The sequence below is a fragment of the Protopterus annectens genome, chromosome 1.part1 (assembly GCF_019279795.1).
Source record: "Protopterus annectens isolate FY-2018-M chromosome 1.part1, PAN1.0, whole genome shotgun sequence".
Taxonomy (NCBI): domain Eukaryota; kingdom Metazoa; phylum Chordata; order Ceratodontiformes; family Protopteridae; genus Protopterus; species Protopterus annectens.
The window spans coordinates 816689967-816710692 of NC_056726.1; the positions used below are offsets into that span (position 1 = coordinate 816689967).

At 41.5% G+C, this 20726-nt stretch overlaps 1 protein-coding gene across 1 annotated transcript in view; it reads left to right on the forward strand.

The window, feature by feature from the left end:
- The window catches only part of TLN1 (talin 1), a 3443760-nt gene that overhangs the window by 3090507 nt on the left and 332527 nt on the right, over positions 1 to 20726 (forward strand). The window contains exon 51 of the mRNA XM_044078439.1: positions 17286 to 17411. Within this exon, the coding sequence (XP_043934374.1) occupies positions 17286 to 17411 (126 nt within the window). The remainder of the gene's footprint in view (positions 1 to 17285; positions 17412 to 20726) is intronic.

Sequence of the window (20726 nt, forward strand, 5' to 3'; positions counted from 1 at the left end):
AAATCCAGAGCTAGCTTTGCCACTGCTGTCTTACAGGGCCTTATAGCTTGTCCTAATGCTGTATGTATTCCTCCTCAAAACCATAGCTTTGGGAATCTACCTAAATGTAATGCCTGCAAGAGTGAAACATAAAGAACATAGTACAGTTGTGTACACTTACCATAAATGTAGATTTTCGAGTGTATTCACTGTTGCAGTCATGGTTACCCTCCCTTCAGCCCCCTGTTTTTCTCTGACTATACCTCTTCTTTCTGTTACTATGCTTAAAAGCCTTTTTGGTGTATTTGCTTTTGGTTGGAGGTATATCTTTGTGTTTTTAATTTTATTTGCTTCCCATTCGGGGGGCACCTGACATCTGGGGAAAGAAAAACTGATGTAATTACGTCGGCTGCATGTTTTATAACCCTAACGACCTGACGTCATGGAAGAAGGGACAGCAACCAACGCAGAACCCAAGACTTTGTTAATCAGGCTGACCGATGGCAACCTGCCAGCAGATTAACCAAATGTAATGACTGCAACAGTGAATACACTCGAACATCTACATTTATGGTAAGTGTACACAGCTGTGTGTTGTGGCCCCTCCTTTGTGGAGAGGAATAACCGTTGCTGTGTGCCATTCTATGGGCACGTAGCCTGTGGAGAGGCTGAGGTTAAACAGCATGTTTAGGTGGGGTGTTAGTTCATTCTGTAGTTCGTGCAAGACGCAGCCTGGGCCACCATCTGGCCCCATTGACACTGTGTTTTTGGCTTTTGAAAGGGCTGTTTTCACCTGTGTGTCTGTGATTTCCAGGACACTACACTTTTCTAGTATTGTTGGGGGTCCTTTTGGGGGGGGGTGAAGTTTGCACTGAATGTATCTGCCAGTATGTTGGCAATATCAGTAGGTTCAGTATATTTTGTGCTATTTTGCACTAGTTCAGTACATATCTGCGAGTTGCCACTTAAGATTCTTAACATAGCTAAAGAAGGCTTTGTGGTTATCTTTTGAATACCTGGCTATTTTTCTTTCGAAGTTAGCCTTGGATAATTTTGTGAGGGACCTTAGTTTCTTACTGATACTGATCAGGGATGTCTTTCCTTCTTAGGATTTGCTTTTTTTCTAAACTAGTTTCCTCCTCCTATTGTGTATTGCCTGTTTATGGCAGTGGTCCACCAAACTGGTTTCCTTCTCGTAGAGGAGTGAGTCTTGGTTTTGCTAGGGAGGGCATGATCCATGCATCCTTGTTGGTGCTCATAGAGTGCATTTGTAAAGGTTTCTGCATCTTGGGCAGAATTGTCCTTTAGCATGGGGACTGTGAAACTTACCACCTCTGTCTTAAGTAAGGTGAAATTTGCTTTAGAAAGTTTTTTTTACTGTGGTTCCCTTAGTTGGGGGTGGTGGTGGGGTGTGGACATCCAGAGTGATTAGTTTATGGTCTGATCTAACCAGTGACGGGTTGACCTCCAGTGTGGAATGCCTGTTGCCCATGTTGGTGATGACCAGGTCCAGTATGTTTTCACCACTGGTAGGGAAGTTTACCAACTGTTCCAAGGAGTTTGAGTTGATGAATTCCAGGAAGCGCTGGGCCTGGGAGTTTGTACTTTATTAGTTTTCCCAGTGAATGGTAGGGTAATTTAAATCGCCCAATATCAGGGTGTTCGGTAGGACCTTCATGTTTTCCAGTGTCTCCAGAAAGATGGAGTGGTGGTCCTGGGTCATGGAGGATGATCTGTAGCAGGCCACAATTTGCATTGCAGATTTGCCCGATGTTAGTTGCACATGGATGATCTCAGAGGTTTCATGCTGCACTACTAACCTGGAAGTGTAGGTATCCTTGATGAATATGGATACACCCCCCCCCCTTTGTGTTTCGGTCCGTATTCTGTGGCCGAAACGTGTGGTATGAGTTTGTAGCCTGGTAGAGCTGGGATGCTCTCTGGAGCCTTGAACCAGGTTTCAGTTACTGCACAGATGTCGAAGTTCTCTATACTGAGGAGTGCTTTATGCGTGTGCATTTTGAGATTCAAACTCCTGGCATTGAGTAGCATAACCCTCAGTTTTTTGTTAATCGTGCTGTTTACGGTGGTGGGTTTGACTTTTGAGCCATGCCTAAAAAAGGCACTATAGGAGCAGCAAGAGTCTTGGCCAGTATTCGAAAGCCTAGGGGTGACTGGTGCAAACAGTCTCTTGCGAAGCAGTGCGGCTTGTTGAGCATGTCTTCCCAGGCTGACAGTCACTGGATCCCCTTTGAATGACACCAGAAGCTTAGCCAGTTGTTGAAATTGATCATTTTTTTACCAGCCTGGACTACATGATCAGAGAGCTCTTCCATGTCTCTCTTCATGTAGTCCAGGGAGGTACGTCTCAAGTCATTCACACCAACATGAACAATGACAGAGTCATATTTGTACTTGTTCTGAAGTGATCTGAGTGCTTGTGTTATGTGGCTGATTCTGGCTCCCAACAGGCAGCTAACCGTAACCTTCTGCTTGTCCACCCTAGAGAGTGGGACGTCAGTGTGCTTGACTATAGAGTCACCTATTACTACTGCGTTAGGTATGTTATTTCACCTTAAGGGCTGTGATTGTGCGGCACACTGATTGTGTTTTGTGTGTTGTCTGGTTTGTGACGGGAGGTGCAGGTTATTTGGGTGTCTGCTTTGGAAGTCTCTGATGCTCTTGCAGGTTTTTATTTAGAGCCTCCAAGTATGATTTTGTGTATTTATGTATTTTTTGCCAGTGCTGTTTTAGTAGGTGTATGTGTGGCTGGAGGTGTGGTGCAAGTGTTAACCTTCTCCTCTTGACTGTCTGTTCCAGTCTTGGGTGGAGACAGCTTAGCTTCCAGTTTGGCTGTATAATTGCAACTCTCACATATGTTAGTGTTTTGTGGTAGGAGGAGAGGGTTGTCTGTGTACATGAGGCAGTTGTAACAGGATACCCAGATTCACCAGCTGGACTGGCGAGTACACCTGAAATTGCCCTTTGGTCATGCCTGAATAGTAGGGTGAGCTGCTTAGTCGCTTGGTTGGTGAGGGGTGAATAAAGAGCCTTGCCCTGCTGGGCAGTCAAGTGTCAGGGTATATTAGTGCTTGCTGTTAGGTCTGAGCAAGTGCTGGTCTTAAGGTTGCTTTTTGAGTGCTTAGGTTGAGAGTTAGACTAGTTTCAAGGGAAAAACTGAAGAGGAGACTTAGTGGAGCTGGGAATAATTTAACCGTCACTAACTGGCACCGCCTGGCGAGCTAAACCGTGCAAAGGCTGTTTTTATAGTAGGGAAATGAAGAGAGAGAAATTATCCCAAAAATGGCCAATAAACTACTAACTTCTGGGCTGGAACCACTCCTCCAGGGACAGATAGGCTGCTCAAAGCTCCCCTCTCTCACAGGTGAACAGAGAAACTTCCTTCTATCCAACTAAGGTATGGGCAACTCAGAAACTAGCATCACAGCCCTGAATTCAGCACTAGCCTGAAAACTGGAGTATACTAACTTAGGCAGGAAACGAGGAATTTTTTTGTTGTTGTTTTTTTGTTTTTGAAAAGATAAGGCAAAAACGGTAAAAAATACACTTAAAACAGCTTTAAACGACTGCAAACAATCAGAAAAGGCTATCGCACTTTAGTGTGTAGCCAACAGTTAAACAAATTGCTGATTTTAGAGTTGATCATTATATCACTGTTGTAGTAATGCTCACTGATGGACATATCCTTACTGGCCAGTCTGCCAAAGCTTAGGCACATCATCTTCTCAACACTGTACTCCTGTCCTTAGACTTATGCAGATGACTACATGCTAATATTTAAGGGACATAAGGGCATAAAATTTCCTCAGAACTTCTTTAAAGACAGCTAAGCACCCCTTTAGGAACCCCTACTCTTTTCTTGAGTTTTTCTACACAAAATGGTATTTTCATGTCGTCTACTAGAGAGAAGGCAACAGCTGTAGTAGAATGAGCTCAAACAGAAACAGATGGAGACTTGCCATGAAAAGAATAAGAAAAAGAAACGGTCTTCGATATACAGGAGGAAATGGTATGCACAGTCAAACCCAAAGACCTGTGATGAAAGGAAACAAAAAGGTGATCAGACTTGCAGATGGCCCTAATTTTATCTAAATAGTACCTGGACTGTCTGTGCAAATCCAAGGTTTGCAGGATCCTCTCAGTAGCAGACTGAGGAGAAGAGAAAAAGGAAGAGAGTTGTACTGACTGATTTAAAGACCACTAATTTTACCACTTTGGGCATAAAAGAAGTATTAGTACGAAGGGGAAACCCTGTTCCTATGAGCAACAAAAAAGGATGCATGGCCATAAGGTCCTGGAGCTCAGAAACCTTCTGAGCAGAAGTAAGAGCCAGCAACAAAACTGTCTTCCGGGTACAGTGCTGCAAAGAAGCAGAATTTGCAGACTCAAAAGGATCCTAAGTCAATTTTTCCAAAATAAAATTAATGGCCCAAGGAGAAGGAATAGATTTTCTTGGAGGCCTAATGTGCAGGATGCCTTTAAGAAATTGCTTGACCTCAAAATGAGAAGTCAAAGGAGGAGTCAAGGGCAGACTAGCAAAAATGGCTGACAAATGTGCCTTCATGGAAGAATAGGCTAAGCCAGACTGGAGCAACTCACACAAATGAGATGACCAGAGGGACTCCCACTGAAAAAGGGTCCTGGTTACAAGCATTGCACCAGACAAAAAACTTTTCCATTTAGACATGTAAGATTTTCTGGTTGAGGATTTCCTTGCCTCCTGTAAAACCCTGAGCATGTCCTCAGAAAAGAGGTGCCTGAAAGGGATCAAAACCATATTGCCCACAATGTTAGTTGTAGAGTGGACAAGTGAGGATGGATAAGAGAACCTTAGCCTATGTGAGGAGATCCAACCGGTGAGGTAACTTGTGATGATTGCCCCTGGCCAGATGAATTAAGAGGGTGAGCCAGTGCTCTCTTGGCCAAAAGGGAGTCACTAGCAAGATTTTTGGAGAATCCAGCTGAATCTTCTGCAGGATTCTTGGAAGCAGAGAAAGAGGAGGGAAAGCATAAAGAAACCTCCCCTTCGATGGAAAGGGTAGGTCATCTATTTTCCAGGCCTGATGGTATGGTACTGTGGAACAGAAGAGAGGAAACTGACTGTTCAGAGGGGAGGCAAAAAGATCTATCTGAGGAATACCCTCACTGGTGGACAATGTCCAGAAACGCACGCCTCTGTGAAGCCTCCATCCGTGAGCCTGTGTTTTGGACCTGCTCAGTGTGTCTGCCACAAGATGGTGCACTGAAGGAATGTATACTGCCTGAAGAGTTAACTGACAGCTGGCAGCCACTTCCCAAGCCTGTAACTCCATTCTGCAGCAAAGGTAAGATTTCGCGCCCCCCTGCATGTTGCCATACCACACATCACTGTAGTGACTGTGTACACCTTCAAGGGATGAAAAGCCTGAAGGGCCGGAATCAGAACCCTCATCTCTTTGATATGGTCTGATTTCTGATTTGGAGCCCAAAGACCCTAAACTTTCAGATGACCAAGAGATGCCCCCCACCCTGTGTCCAAGGCATTGGTGAGCAGCTTTTGAGAAGGGACTGGAGGCTGAAACAGCCGGCCTGGGTTCAGAGAAATTGTCAAATCCACCACTCAAATTCCCTCTTGAGACAGGGAAGGAGAGAGGTACATTGAAAGTTGTAGGGTGACTATGCTACAGCCAAACCAACGGCACAATTGAGGTTTCCGCATATGCATTCTGGCAAGAGAAAGCATTGGAATAGAAGAGGTTATGGATCCCAGGGCCCAAAGAAACTACCTAGCTGGTATGGCAGTCAGTGGAAAAAGAGACTGAAAGAAGGCTGTCAATGACAATACTTTTGGAGACAGAAGAGAGGCCAACATTGGCACCATCTGAATCCTGCAATCCCAGACACACACGGTCCTGAGAGGGAGTCAGGATGGACTTCTGGAAGTTGATAGCAAATCCCAGACTTTGAAGGAGAGAGAGAGAGTGAACTGCAGATCCTGCAGCAGTCGACTGGGAAAAGGCGCCTGAAACAACAGGTTGTCTATATAGGGAAAAATCTGAATGCCTTGAAGCCTGCAGAAGACTGTCACAGGAGCTAGTCATTTTATGAATAGCTTTTGGGCAGTAGAGAGGCCAAAGGGCAAAGAAGAGAACTGAAAATGAGAGGAAGGCTCAGAGAAATGTAAAAACTTCCCATGAACAGGGTAAGTAAGGATATAAAGGTAAGCATCTTTCACAGCCAAGGACACCATAAAAGCTAGGGGTAATAAAAGAGAAGCAGAGTTTGAAGAGTAAGCATCCAAAAGGAAGGGATCTCAAGAAAGGTGTTGAGCTGAGAGAGTATTGAAAATGGGTCTCCAAGTGCCCTCCTTCTGAGAAACCAGGAATATCCTGGAATAAAAACCCCATCCCACTTGGGAAGGGGGGGGGGGGTCAAATGGGTCCCATGGTTCAGCAAGGACTCTAGAACCTTCAAGAAATGAGGAAGTTTCTTTAGAGGAGATTGAAGAATCCAGAAAAAGGAGCGAGAGATTTCCATACCATGAAGTAAGCCTGACGGATGATAGATCCCAGGAGTCTGAAGTGCTGAGACACCAATTTGGAAGATAGAGAGAGACAAAGGGACAGAGGAACATGTTCTAAAGGTGGGGCAGGGAGGCAAATTGTCTAAGAGAAGCAGGCGTATCAGATAAGGGAGGCTTCTGGGCCACAATCTGAGAAGCCATAGCAGAGAGTGTCCATATCCCACCCTTCCTGCCCATAGAGACTGGCGGGGTTGCCTGCGAATAAAAGCAGATCTAGAAGGATAATTCCTCTGGAATTTATGGATAGGAGAGCGAGAAATATGTTTAAGGTCCTGCAAGGCTTTGCCTTTCTCTTGAAGAGACTTAAACAAGTCAGCAGCAGCAGTCCCCAAAAAAGATGAGTATTAGCCAAAGGAGCATCCAACAACTTGGCCTTAATGTCCTCAGGAACAGACTGGAGATGAAGCCGAGAATAACATCTCATGATGGACCCAAAAGCCATGGCCTTAGAGCTGCACTTAATAGAATGGCGAGTCACTTGAGAAGCAGAACCTAAAAAAAGATAAGGCCGGGAGGGAAGATATAACATGACAAGCCTGAGCATACCTGGTCATGTGGGTCTGGTAATTAATACACCTAAAGGTCAAAGTAGAAGCAGAGTGAGTAAGCTTTCTTGCCAGTCCTCTCCAATCCCCTGCTATCCTTATCAGAAGGTGGAAGTTTGGAACAGGGTGGTTAGAAGGTTTATCAGAAGAAACTGACATCACAGTAGGGTCAGCAGAAGGACATCTGAATAAAAATAGACAATCCTCAAGAACCTTATAGAACCCATCAGGTTTCTTAGGAGCAGGAGGCTGAGAATCAGGACACTTGGAAGCAGCAGTGAAAGTATCTAATAAGGCAGCCAACGCAGGAGGAACTGCTGATGGTTTAGGAGTATCCGTCTGAAGCAACTCATAACTTCTCTAAACATCCAACACTTGAGAAGAACCCCAGTTAAGAATTCTGTTATCCTAGAAATTGTGACCCCAGAGGACAGTTGCTCGAAAGGAGACTAAGGTTTAACAGACTCATCTGCATCAGAACTGTAAGCCAAAGGTGAAGGCACCTGTGAAGAATAGGACAAAGACCCCTCACCAGACAGGGAATTCTCATCCAAGAAATCTGGTTCCCTAAACCATTTAGAAGGGGTAGAGGTCCAAGGAGGAATGAATACTGAAACCCTTGAGGAGGCTTTAGGGCCATTAAGGCAGAGAACAAGCCCCTTGTAAACTCTAGCCATTCCCTTTTATGATCTGTAGGACAAAGTGAAACATCCTTCAGTTTTTGTCTTTTCTTAGAAGGGATATCAGACCTAACAAGTACCGGAGGTTCTGGCCCTTGGCGAGATTTGAGAATAGAACCTGGAACTTCCTCCCTGACCAAAACCTGTGTTGACCAGATGTAGGTAAATATTAAATATTAAATATTTGATATTTTATATATGTTAACAAGTAGGCTTTGAACATATGTTATATATTATCATTTACAATCTATAGATATGGACACAATTTTAGTCTTTTAGCATTCTTTTAGCCTTTTTAGCCTCAGCTTTATATGATTTTACATGCTTACGTTTATGTATTTATATTTAGCAGGGCTGTTATTGTCTTATAGGAGTTTAAGTATTTAATCTGAATAGTTTTTTTATTTTATTATATGTTTTAAAGTTGTGATTGTGATTTAATTTAATTTTATGTTTGTTAATCTGCAAAATTTGCTTCACTTTAAAATGATTTACCTAGCTGACCAGTTAATTGATTGATTAAATAATCGGATTAATTGATTGATTGATGTATCAATTAATTTGACTGAGTATAAATAACTGCTAGAGTGAAGTGATTTTATAAACCTGAGGAAGCGTACTTGGATGTACGTGAAAGCGCTTGTTTTTGTCGAAATAAATCCAGATTTCATCCTGTTTTTCATCGTGGTGGCCTCTACTTTTGTTGCTGTTTCGTCCCTGACCAATGTGTGAGGAATCCCTCTAGGACCCTCTGAGATAATCAACCATTGTTCTCTCACGACATCCGGTTCAGATGCCTGTAAAGCCACAGAGGGCATGAAAAAAGACTGATCCATGCTGGCCTCCGGCGGTGTTGCAGCAGAGGAATGCGACATAAACACCAAATGACCTACTGGGCTATTCTCTGCTTTTAGAGGGATGTCTGATGGACACTGGACAACTAAGAATCTGGCTGAGACTTCTTGGCCGCCTTCTTACCAAGCAGGAATATCTCGGGGTTAAAGGATTCTGCCATGCGTACTCTTGGAGTAACTGTCAAAGCTGGTGGTTTTCAAGATAAATGGAAAGGGAAGACAAACTACTGCTTTGTGCCTTGGGCACAAATGCCTTACAGATACTACAAGAGTTATAGTTGTGGGAAACGCTGAAACAGATAGTTTGTGATGATCCTTATGTGGAATCAGCCTCCCACAGTGACATTTGTCCCGTTTAAAAAGAAAAAATAACCCGAGCGGGGCACTTATTTGGTGGTCTAAAATGTCAGAACAGCAACAAAACATTCAAACCAACTGGCAACAATGGCATTTAAACTGTTGGCAAAAAAAGTTCTGGGTAGTTGCGTCCATATGTCCCTTTGTGGCCAATGTTCTGTGTGAGGAGCATAATGTGATGTATGGCTCAAGCAAGATCCTTTTCAAGACTTTCCATACTGGCTGAGCGATAGGCTGCCCGGGATGGGACATCCTCTCTTTAAGGAATATTGCAACAGTGATATAGAAGGACGTCTTTCATTTTGTGATGCCATCCATAAGCTGAAGCAACTTTAACCCTTCTTTGCCTCCTGTCTTGAAGGTTTTGAGGGATGCTTTTTCTATTTGTTTTTTTTTTTTGGCTCCTGAATCTGTCCTTTACCAAAGAAACCAGGTAAGTATTATACAGTTCTTGAAAGACAAGTATTCATAGAAGAATGCTACTTCTGACCCAGCAGTTATTTCTGTTGTGTCAGACTAAGCATCTCTCTTCCATGCATTATCCCAGTGATAAGTTCAGAAGGACCATGGACAGGTATGTAAAGAGATCTAGTCTTACGCAGCTATGGCTTTCCTAGCCATTAATTGTTGAGAACCATGTGAATTTAATATTTTTGACCGTAATTCTTAGCTTGCCTGTGAGAGTAGGCCTACTTTACAAAATATGTCGTCAGCTGCTCAGGTGGCATGTCACTGTATGAAACATGGATATGTTGCTTTCATTACTGAAAAAAAAATCCTGTGTTTTTTTTTTTTTCTCTCTCCAGTCTTTGCCTAAAGACGTTAAGGCTAAACTTTTAGATGCTTCTACTGTCAAATCTTAAAATGGAGGGAGGGGGATAATGCATAAGCAAACTTTTTCACTTTTTTTTTTTTTTTTGCAAACAACTCAAGTCTTCCAAGCAGAAAGGTAAAACTACTCCATGAAAAAAATGTCAGGACAAGCCTAAGGCTGATGTCAAATGTTCAAGGGGATCATTCACAGACAAAACTTTCAATTTCTGGGCATTTTCTCCCCTTTTTCCCTCCAAGTTTCCAGCAAATTTTGTTTGCCACCTTCTCTGGAGAGCAGTATCAATTGACTTGCTGGTTTTCAGTATAATAAAAAATAGGTACCGATTTCAATGGAATGCCTTTTCCTATCCCTTCTGGAATTTCTTAGGTCCCTCCTAATCAAAATGTGGCTTTTCCAGTCATGTTCTACTGTTTCAGTCCAGGAGTAATAGGGTAATGGGCCCTTTTGTTCCTGGAAAGGAAAATGAGTTTTATTCCATTGTTTTCCTTGTGCCAAGAAAATAAGGAATTTGGAGACCAATTCTGGACTTCTCTGTTTTGAACACATTTTTAAAAAGTTCCAAAATTCAAGATCCTAATGCTACAGACTCTTTTCTATCTAATCTTTACCAGAGCTTTGTTGATTATCTTTGATATGAAGGATGTTTACCTTCATATCCCTTTCCATCTAGACTGCAGGAATTGCTTGAGAGTCTGTTTTTAGGAGTATCACTTTACTTGCTTTTTGGGATTTCTACTGCCCCAGGGGTGTTCACAAGACCTAGTTTACAACATCAGACTTCAAGGTAATACACATCTACCAGTAGTTGAATGACCTTCTCATTCAGGCCACTTCTCTTCCTTTGAAGTAAGGATTTACAGTTCACCATTAACCTTATTCTCAACTTAGGGATCACTGTGAGCTTCAATAAATCCAGTTTACCTCATTGCCAGTCTCTTGTATTCTAGGAAGTCCTCTCAATGCATCTGCTATGATTACTTTTCTTCCTCTGGAAAACATCCAGTTGTTAACAGACTTTTCTATCCCTGTCAGAGAGAGCCCTATGGCATCTATAATTTTGAATGATTCCTTTTGCCAGACTCCACGGGGAAAATTCAGTGATACCTGAAATCTACAATGCTATGATCCTCTCTTCTTCCTGTGATGAAAACAGTTTTATGTCAAACAAGTAAAAAATGATCAGTGTCTCCCTTTTCTTTTTCCCCCCACCTCTTCAAAAGTTCTCAGTATACATTCCAGACGTGGCATGGAGGGCTTGTTCAGAAGGAGTAAAAGTGCAGGGAGTCTGGTCCAAACAGGACAAGGAGGAGCATATATACATCAAAGAAATAAAAGCCTTTGTTTTTCAGACTCCTCATCTTTGAACTCCAGGGACTCTTCACGGACAGCATTACAGATCCTAGTGTTACCTATCCACATTCTGTAAAGAAGGCTTTATCCTATTTTTCCATCAGGGTGCAGAATTCTGTTTCTGTGTGCCTGCCCATGTATCCCCCTGCATACTCACATCCCCCACATGAAACAGTTCCTCTAGAGGATATTGCATCTAATACCACCTAGGAGGCACCCTCATCTCTTCTTGGGACCTCAACTTTTAGAGACGTTTAATCTTCTTCCCTTTGAGGCAGCCACCTCTGCAACCATCAAGATGTTCACCTGGGGGGAAAAAAAATGCTATTTTGCTGGCTTTGATTTCTGCCGTGTGCATCCCTGAATTGAAAGCCCTCGTGTGCATGAAGCAATTTCTTATCTTCCATAAAGATGTTGCCACCTTAAGGACTAATCTTACATTTATGCCAAAGTTTGTATCAGAACTTTCTGTTAATCAGGTCATTCATGTTTAGGTCTAGGCCCCCTTCTCCCAAACAAGGGAGAAAGAGTCTTGCATTTATTGAATGTTCACAGACAACTGAGAGTCTGCCTACATAGGCCTGTATTCCCTCACAGAGTAGACTATCTTTTATGGTATCTTTTGCTTAGGCCAAGGAAGGAAGATGTGTGAGCAAACAGACCATATCAAAATAGCCAAGTATATTGCATTTTGTTACTAAATTCATAGCAACAGGTTTCTGTCTGCACAAAGTGCATTCTACCAGAGCTAAAGCAGCAACCACAGCTTTCTTAAAATGTGCCACAAATCTGTCCATTTTGGAAGCAGCCACTTGGTCAAGCAGTCAAACCTTCACTGAATAATATAACACCGGTGCTATCTCCAGAGCCACAGCTGACTTTGGCCTCTACTGTTCTGAAAAGCATTATCTCCATGGCCATCCACACCGATTCATGCTTAGCTTTTAGAGTCTTCTCAAGACTAAGTACTGCAACAGTGACTATGATGAACATAGTTATGGATATTTGAATAGATCACTGTTGCAATACTCTTTACCTCTCAATTACCCTTCTACTCTCTTTCTTCCAGCTGTTGGGGTGAGTACCATGCCCCAACATCTTCCCCATTCTCCACTCTTCTTTAATCCTAGCCAGGGTCTTTGTTAGGGTTGGTAGTGTACTGTACACCTAGGGGATAGATGGGCCTTTTTGTTCCTGGGGCAAGATAGACCTGAAGATGATGCTGTCTGATAGCTCCTTTATTCTACTGATGTCCTGACATTGAGTATGGAGGACATCCACTGGCCTGAGCAGTGGTGTCATTCTCTGGAGTTTGGGACATCCAAGACTCTACTGCAACAGTGATCTACCTGAGCATTTACAATTATGGTAAGTTTTTATAATTTTGTGCTTTCTCTTGTATTGCCATGATAATTGCATGTTTCTTACATTACCTTTTGGTTCAGGTAGTGAATGAAAAGGGGCTCTTTTGTTTTTATTATTTAACCTTGATTAACAAACGGTGTAGGTTCCTATACAGTTTTTCATGTGTATCATGTGACATTAAGCTGTCCACATTTGATGCATTTACTTATGAAAGACTTGATTGTTAGAAAAGTATCAAGTTACCCATGTTTCAAACTGGTAAATGGTTTATAGGTTCATACTAGGCTATCTGCCCTAGGGCATTTATAAGCCTAGCCAGAGTGTGTTTGGCTTTCACCACCCATTTTAAATGAATTTTGCTATGCCCTTTTTCGAGGTTAGTATACTGTGCCTCTGTCTAACAGTGACACAGAAGTGATACCCGGGGTAAACCTACGATCTCCCATCCACTCATCAAGATTCCTCTTGAAGAGAGTCAATGAGGGACTCTGCCTAACCTGGACTGGGGTTTTATTCCAGAGTGAAGGGAGCCTCTGGGTTATGAATCTGTCCCTCCAGCATGTCCTATTTATTTCAGTGCTGAGGTTCAAGAATCTCGAGCGCGTAGCTCGATGGGATTTGGATTTTCTGAGGTGCGGCATGTCCATTAATTCCGGGTTAGACATGGCTTTATACGTCGGGCACAGATCGCCTCTGAGCAGGCAGTATGTCACTGAGTAGAGCTGGAGTTTCTTTAACCGGGCAGCATATGGCATCTGTTTGAGCCCTTTGATCCTCTTGGTGAGGTACTTTTGGGGTCTTTCCAGTTGCTGCAGGTGTCTGGTAAGGTACATCCCAAAAGGGGCATTGTACTCAATTATGGGCCTGATGAGGGTTGAGTAAAGAGGCACGATGACCTCCCCTGATCTAGATGTGAATCCCTTCATGATTAGGTGAGCTATATAAAATGTTTTTCTAACCACTTTGGCCACGTGGTTTTCAAATGAGAGATTGCTATCAACTTGGGTCCCCAGGTCCCTAATTACTTCCGTACTTAATGGATTACCACCTATGTGGTAATTTGTGGGCACTTTGTTTTTGCCAAAGGGGATGACTATATACTTTTTGGCGTTTAGCTTGAGGCCATGGCTCTGGCACCAGTTGTCTGTTTCTATGAGGCCCTTTTGTAGGATGCTTGTGTCGGCTGGAGAGTCTATTATGGTGACTAGTTTGCAGTTATCTGCGAACTTGGTCAGCCACAGTCCTTCTGTGTTGGTCTGTACCTCCAAGAAATATATACCGAACACGAGAGGTCCCAGGACTGAGCCTTGTGGGACGCCACTTGTAACTGGTTTGGAGTCTGACATGGCTCCAGCAATTCTAACCATGTGGGTTCTGTCTTTGAGCCAGTTTGCAACCCATCTAGTGACATAGGGGTTTATATTTAAGCTGGTGAGCTTATCTATAATGCCCGAGTGGGGTATTGTATCGAAGGCTTTTACGAGGTCCAGGTAAGCTGTGTGGACCACCTTCCCCTCGTCAATGGCCTTGGTGACTGTTTCAAAGAAATCGACCAGGTTTAAGAGGCAGGATCTGCCCTTAACAAAGCCGAACTGGGTAGGATCCAGTGTCTGTAGTTCCCCAATATCTTTATTTATGAGATCCATGATGATCCTTTCCATAGCTTTACAGACCAAGCTAGTTAGGCTTATGGGGCGATAGTTTCCAGGATCCGTTGAGGCACCACCTTTGTGGAGAGGGACCATTGTTGCTGTGCGCCACTTTTTGGGTACATATCCTGTAGTAAGGCTGAGATTGAACAGTAGTTTTATGTTTGGGTTTAGCTCTTCTTGGAGTTCATGTAGGACGCAGCCCGGGACACCGTCTGGTCCCATTGATGCTGTGTTTTTTGCTTTGGAGAGGGCGGCTCTTACCTGAGCATCTGAGATGCTGGGCTAGATATTTGCCCTTTTGGTGTGTGTGTGTAGGGGGGGGGGGTGGTTTGCATTGAACCTGTCAGCTAGGATGTTGGCAATGTCTGTGGGTTCGGTGTATTTTTTGCCATTTTGGACTAATTCTGAGCATATCTGGGAATTCCCACCCAGGTTCCTAACATAACTAAAGAAAGCCTTGTGATTATCCTTAGTGTCCTGTGTAATATTTCTCTCTAAGCTGGCCTTAGACGATTTTATGAGTGCCCGTAGTTTTTTGCTAATACTGATCAGAGATGCCTTCCCTTTTTGGGATTTTGCTCTAGTTTTGCTTTAGTTTAGCCATATAGTTCTTGAGTGGAGAAGGCTGAAACTAATCTCCTGTTCACATTGTGCTTGCCCATATTTTTTAGTAGTAATTGAAGATGTATGCATTTGGAGTTATTTTTATGTAGTGCAGTAATTTCAGAATTATAATTGTTTATTTTTGGGTATATTTAATTGTGATTAAATGCATTGATTGTATGGTTATGATCTTGTAGTCTGTTGATGTGTAAAGCCTTCTAATTACATTTTAGTAACAGTGAAGCAGTGTGAGTGATTTGGTTGCACGGTCTTGTGTAGTAAAAGTTTTTGAAACTTAAAAGACAAAAGAAAGTGATAGCGATAGCACGAAACACAAGGCTAGCAAATAGTTTTATTCGAACAAGCAAAGTAAGCGCTTTTGCATGGATCAACCACGCTTCATCAGGCTAAAATAATACATCACAGTCCATGTTTAAATACAGAGCCAGTTTGTCCATTAATCAGCAAAAAGGTTACCATGACAATAACACTTCAGTAAACCACAAATGATAACTTTTTAAAAACAAAAAAAATCTGTTACATTGAAACATATTAAAACTGTCAAATAAAAATTCCATTTGTGATCCTATGCCAATACGTTCCTAAAAACAATAATAAATTCAGTGCATGATCGCGGTAATCAAATCAAACTCAAAACAAGCCCTAGTCTAAAATTGACTGTTGAACAAACTCCCTTTCTAAACATTACTCAGTAATCACATACTCTTAACTGTTTTGCATGCAAGTTGTGCAATGATCTCTTTATGTGATGGGTATAGCTAGTACCATTGAAGTTTAGTGATAATTTTTATAGGATAGGGATTTGTTATAAGTGCAATGTTATAGGTTACACGGTTAATGCTAATGTGTGGCCTATGATTGTTGATAATTGCCAGGGCGATCACGAGTGTATTCTTGTGAGATGTTCATGTTTTGTTGTACTGCACTGAATCAACAGTTGCTGTTCTGATGAAACATTTGGATTTTGTATATTTTAGATTTGGCTATGTAGGTAAGTTGTGGAATGAGCTTTTTACTTGCTAGATACATCTAGCATGATTGAAGTTTATTGATTTGATATTTTAAAGATCTAGTATTGTGGGTTAGTTAAGTAACTAGCTTTACATGCTAGATAGTAAGCTCGAATTATATTTAATTATGCTTAGGCAATTTTCGGCGCTCAGGCAGACTTCTGTCTAGTTGTCTAGGTATATCTAGTATGCGATTACTGAGTAATGTTTAGAAAGGGAGTTCAGTCCGCAATCATTTTTAGACTAGGGCTTGTTTTGAGTTTGATTTGATTATTGAGATCATACATTGAACTTATTGTTTTAGGAAAGTATTAGTATATGATCATGAATGTAATTTTTAATTTGAGACAGTTTTAATATGTTTCAGTGTTACTGACTTTTTTGTTTTTAAAAAGTTTTCATTTGTGGTTTATTGAGGTGTTCATTTATTGTCATGGTAACCTTTTTGCTGATTAGTTAATGGGTGAACTGGCTCTGTATTTAAACAGGGACTGTGATGTATTATTTTAAAGTCTGATGAAGTGTGGTTGATCCATGCAAAAGTGCTTACTTTGGTTGTTCGAATAAAATGTTATTTGTTAGCTTTGTGTACCCTGTTGTCGCTATCACCTTCTTTTGTCTTTTGGATTTCTTTCTGTATGGGCTATAGCGACTTAGTCTGGAGCAGTGAATTGTGACTGTTTTGAGATTTTGAAACTTGTCTAGGCAATGTAATTTACTATTTTTTTTTTAATTTTAGTGCAGGAGGGCACACACCTCTGGATGAGGAGTGTGAAGATGTTGCCTAGCCTTCCAAAAAATTAATTTTACTAATTTTGATTAAGTTGACCAGTAAGATTTTCTTTCTTTTTGCCAGCTGATGTCCCAGTTAGCAAACCCATGTTGAGAAAATTGAGTATTATTCCTCTTGTTCAGGTGGTGATATTCCTGCTACATTTTATGTACGTAACTAAGCTTTTGTGTTGAGCAAGTCATTGAAATGAGCTCTCCTAATAATTTGGCATTTTATTTAATACTATAGTGCATGGTTTTAAAGAAAGCCTCACTTAGGTGGTGATAGTGCCCTTATGTGACCCTGGTGAGTGGGTATGACTGAAAAGTTTTATTTTTAGTTAGGGAAGGATGTTTGGATTAGCCTGTGCTGCTTATTTCAAATTCCTAATATTTTTAGATGCCATGTAATGTATGTTGCACTCTGCGCACAAAGCATATTTTGTAAAACTTCTGCCGCCCAGTGTGCAGAGTTTCTGGATGCATTTTATAAGCATGTTCAGTTCAAGATTGTTAATTTTGCTTATAAGAGGTTTCACTTCAGTAAAACTGTTTCATTGTGTAACTGCATGTGTGTGTTATCTGCTTTGTCTTGTGCTGAAGAAGCTGAAACTTCACCCAGTTATGAGTGACTGTAATCATCGGATGCTGGTATTGAAATTTCACCATTTTGTCTCTAGGTTGTCCTCATCAATGCAGTGAAGGATGTTGCAAAGGCTCTTGGGGATCTTATTAGTGCTACTAAAGCTGCTGCTGGAAAAATGGGTGATGATCCTGCTGTTTATCAACTTAAGAGCTCTGCCAAGGTAAGAACTTGACAGTTGTGTTCAAATCAGACTTAAGAATAGAACTTGAGAAAGTAGAGTACACCTGTGTATGGTTTTCTGTGTATTATCTTTTCTGTGTTTGTGGTTAAATGCTGCAGTAGTTCAGCATTTGTAATTTTAAATGCTCAAACTTCACTGTTTTATTTAACTGCTTATGTTTTGCTTCTGTATCTCTAGACTGAGTTTGAAATTTGTCCAGTGGGATCAGTGCTCTAAACCAGTTAAATTGAATGAATAAATATATAAGTACTGTAAACATTGTTCTGTCTTGCAGATTGGCGGTGTATAATAGTCACTTTATTAAGGCTTAAGGCATATCTAACATGGTACCTCTTTTCTTGAGTAGCATTGCACTGCACAGACATAGTGAGCTAATATTGGGCACCCTCACTGGTGGGTCAGCATTTCGATTCAGCCTTTCAAATAGTCGTGAAATTTCATTGCTTTCTTAGATGTTTCCTTTTGCAGTCATATAGTTTGGATGGTCCTATTCATCTGTTGCAGTATTCCTGACATAAGGGGAGTTGCCTGCCAAGGCTACGACCCGTCGTCGGCCAGTATACCATAGTCTTTTACTACCTATGGTGCATGGTATGTCTGACATAGACCACCAACAGATGTCTGCCATAGACAAACCAACAGATGTCTGCCATAAAAGAGACATACGTGTGCACCAACCTCAGAACTTGTTTGCCATAGCGGAGATCACTTAAAAGTACTGGTTTAGATTTTATTTGAATTGGGTTAGAATGGCTGCTGAAGTAAGCTCAGCAGGAAGTGAGTTCCATATTTTGCCAACAAAGCTGGCATATAGAGTCTCCAGATGAGTTGTTGCTTTTGAGGGTTTGGACTAGTAATTTGTTGGATGAGCGAAGTGTCTTGAGTTTGCTGTAAGGGGTGATAATTTTTGTAAGTACAGGTGTGTTCTCAGGTTGGTAGAGAATTTTATGTGCTATTAGCTGATTGTACTGAAGTTGGATAGACAATTCTAGCCACCCTAGATTATTTAGGTTCATACAGTGGTGTGTTCTGTATGCTGCTCCAGTGGCAAATCTAGCAATATGATTAAAGCAGCTAGAGAGAGTATTAAGGTCAAACTTAAGTTTGTGAAGAGAAGGGATGTATAAAGGAGGGTGGAAAGTAGATGTGTACAGGCAATTGCCATCCTAGCTAGTGGAGTGAGGAAAGGTTTGATCTTGTATAATGAGCCAAGTTTTTTATTAACTTTTTTAATAGTTTTATTAACATGCATTTCAAACTTGAGGTTACTATCAACTGTTACACTAAAGAGTTTGGTGTTTTATGTTTATGGATGCACTTCTCCATAATTTTAGCCAGGAGTGACAAAATAGCTATAGGTCTGTAATTTAACAGTTCAGTGGAACTGCTCCCTTTGTGGTGTGGAATAACATGGGATGTCTTTCAGATGGCGGGGATAGGATAGTGGCTTCTGATTTAGTTCTGTTGATCAGGATAGAGATTGGGTATGCTATGGCATCCGCAGCTTTTTTGTAGATACTCAGCAAGGAGGAGATCCGCTGCAAGAGTGGTAGGTTTTAGGTTCTTGATTAGGGCACGGATAAGTGATGTGGAAACTGGCTGAAGGTTAAAGGGGAGTTGAGAACTAGGTGCGACGGCGTTAGGACTTTGGCAACTGGGAGATTGTTGGTTAGCTAGTGACTGAATAGTTTCTATGAAGAAACTATTAAAGGAATTGGCAATGTCTTCCAAAGGTTTTTGGATGGTAGCCGAGGGGGTAGGTGTTGTGCATTGCCCTGGGTGAATAAGTTTATTTATGCCTGCCCAAAACTCTTGCAGATTGTTTTGATGCTTCTGTTGTAAATGGCAGTAAAAGTTTTTTTTTTTTCATGTAGGGTGGTAGATTTTTTAGTGTTGTTCCTTAGGTGTCTAAATGTAAGGTGATCTAAGAGGGATTTTGTGGTATGCCAAGCAGTCCAAGTTTTGTTTCTAAGTAAGGTAATTTGTCTGGTTTCTTTTGAAAGCCATGGAGCAACTTTTGCTTTAGTTCATATAGAACGTGCAGGTGCGTGGGTATCAAGGATGGCTAGGAATTTGGTGTTGAAATATAATACATCTTCTTTAAGTAGTAGATGTTTTAGGACTGCCCAATTACATGGTTTGAGTTAATTTTGGAAATTAGCGGGGTTAAAGGTTTTGTTGTTTCTAATTGTTTTGCAAGTAGGTTGGTGGGGGGATGTCAGTCTTGTGCTTGATTATATAGGTAAGAAAATGGTCACTTGTGTCTTCAGGTCAGGTACCGGCCCTATACATGAGGGGGATGGCTATTAATGAGTATCCAATCTAGGATACTATCTTTGTTGTTAGGTTTACTGATCCTAGTAGGGAAGGATATGATCTGAGTAAATCTGTATAGATTTACATGGATGGTCAGAGATACTGAGGAACAAATATTCCAGTCGATGTTGAAGTCTCCTAGAACAATGTTTTTTTGAGGATTGTTACTAGACAGACAAGACAGGATATCTTCTAGGCTGTTTGTGTTATTACCTGGAGGAATGTAGACACAGGCTATGTTAATACTTTTGTTTTTATTAATTTGAAGCTTGGTAATGAGAATTTCAGCATTATCAACACGGGGTGGTTGTGTGGTTTCAGAGGTCACATCTAGAGTAGTTTTGTATAGTACCGTTACCCCTCCTCCCTTCCTAGTGGTACGGTCTAACCTTAGTATGTTATAACCTGGGGCTAAAACCTCACTATCTGCCGTTGATGGTTTTAGCCAGATTTCAGTAAGACAAAGTATATCCGGGGAATGTGTATCTAAGAGTGCATGCAAGTGGTGGACCTTATTATTTAAGCTTCTAATATTTAGGTGACCAGGAGTGAGTTCGAAGGTCTATTTAAAGTTCATAAGTTAGTGGGAATAGCAGACTTGGGGCTAGGATCGACTAGTGAGGTTGGGCCAGGGTTTGGATGAATGGTCCCCATCCCTTGTGAGGTTGCCATGAAGTCTAACTGTGAGCTTCAGGAATTTAAATATTAGTCTTGGGTAGTTCTTGGTTTTGGTGTTGATATATCTGATCTAATGGGTTGGTGGTATTTTGTATCCAATGAGTTAGTCTTAAGTGGGATTATTAAGTGGGCTAATTTAATTTGTATTGTTGGAGTGGTGGTTTGGCTTCTTGGGTAGTGGTAGGATAGGTAGGACAGATTTTTGTAGGTGGTGAGAAGATATGGAATTATCATCAAGGGTTGTATGCAGTATAGTAACATTAATTTGAAAGATTTCACTGTCAATAACAGAGGCATTGT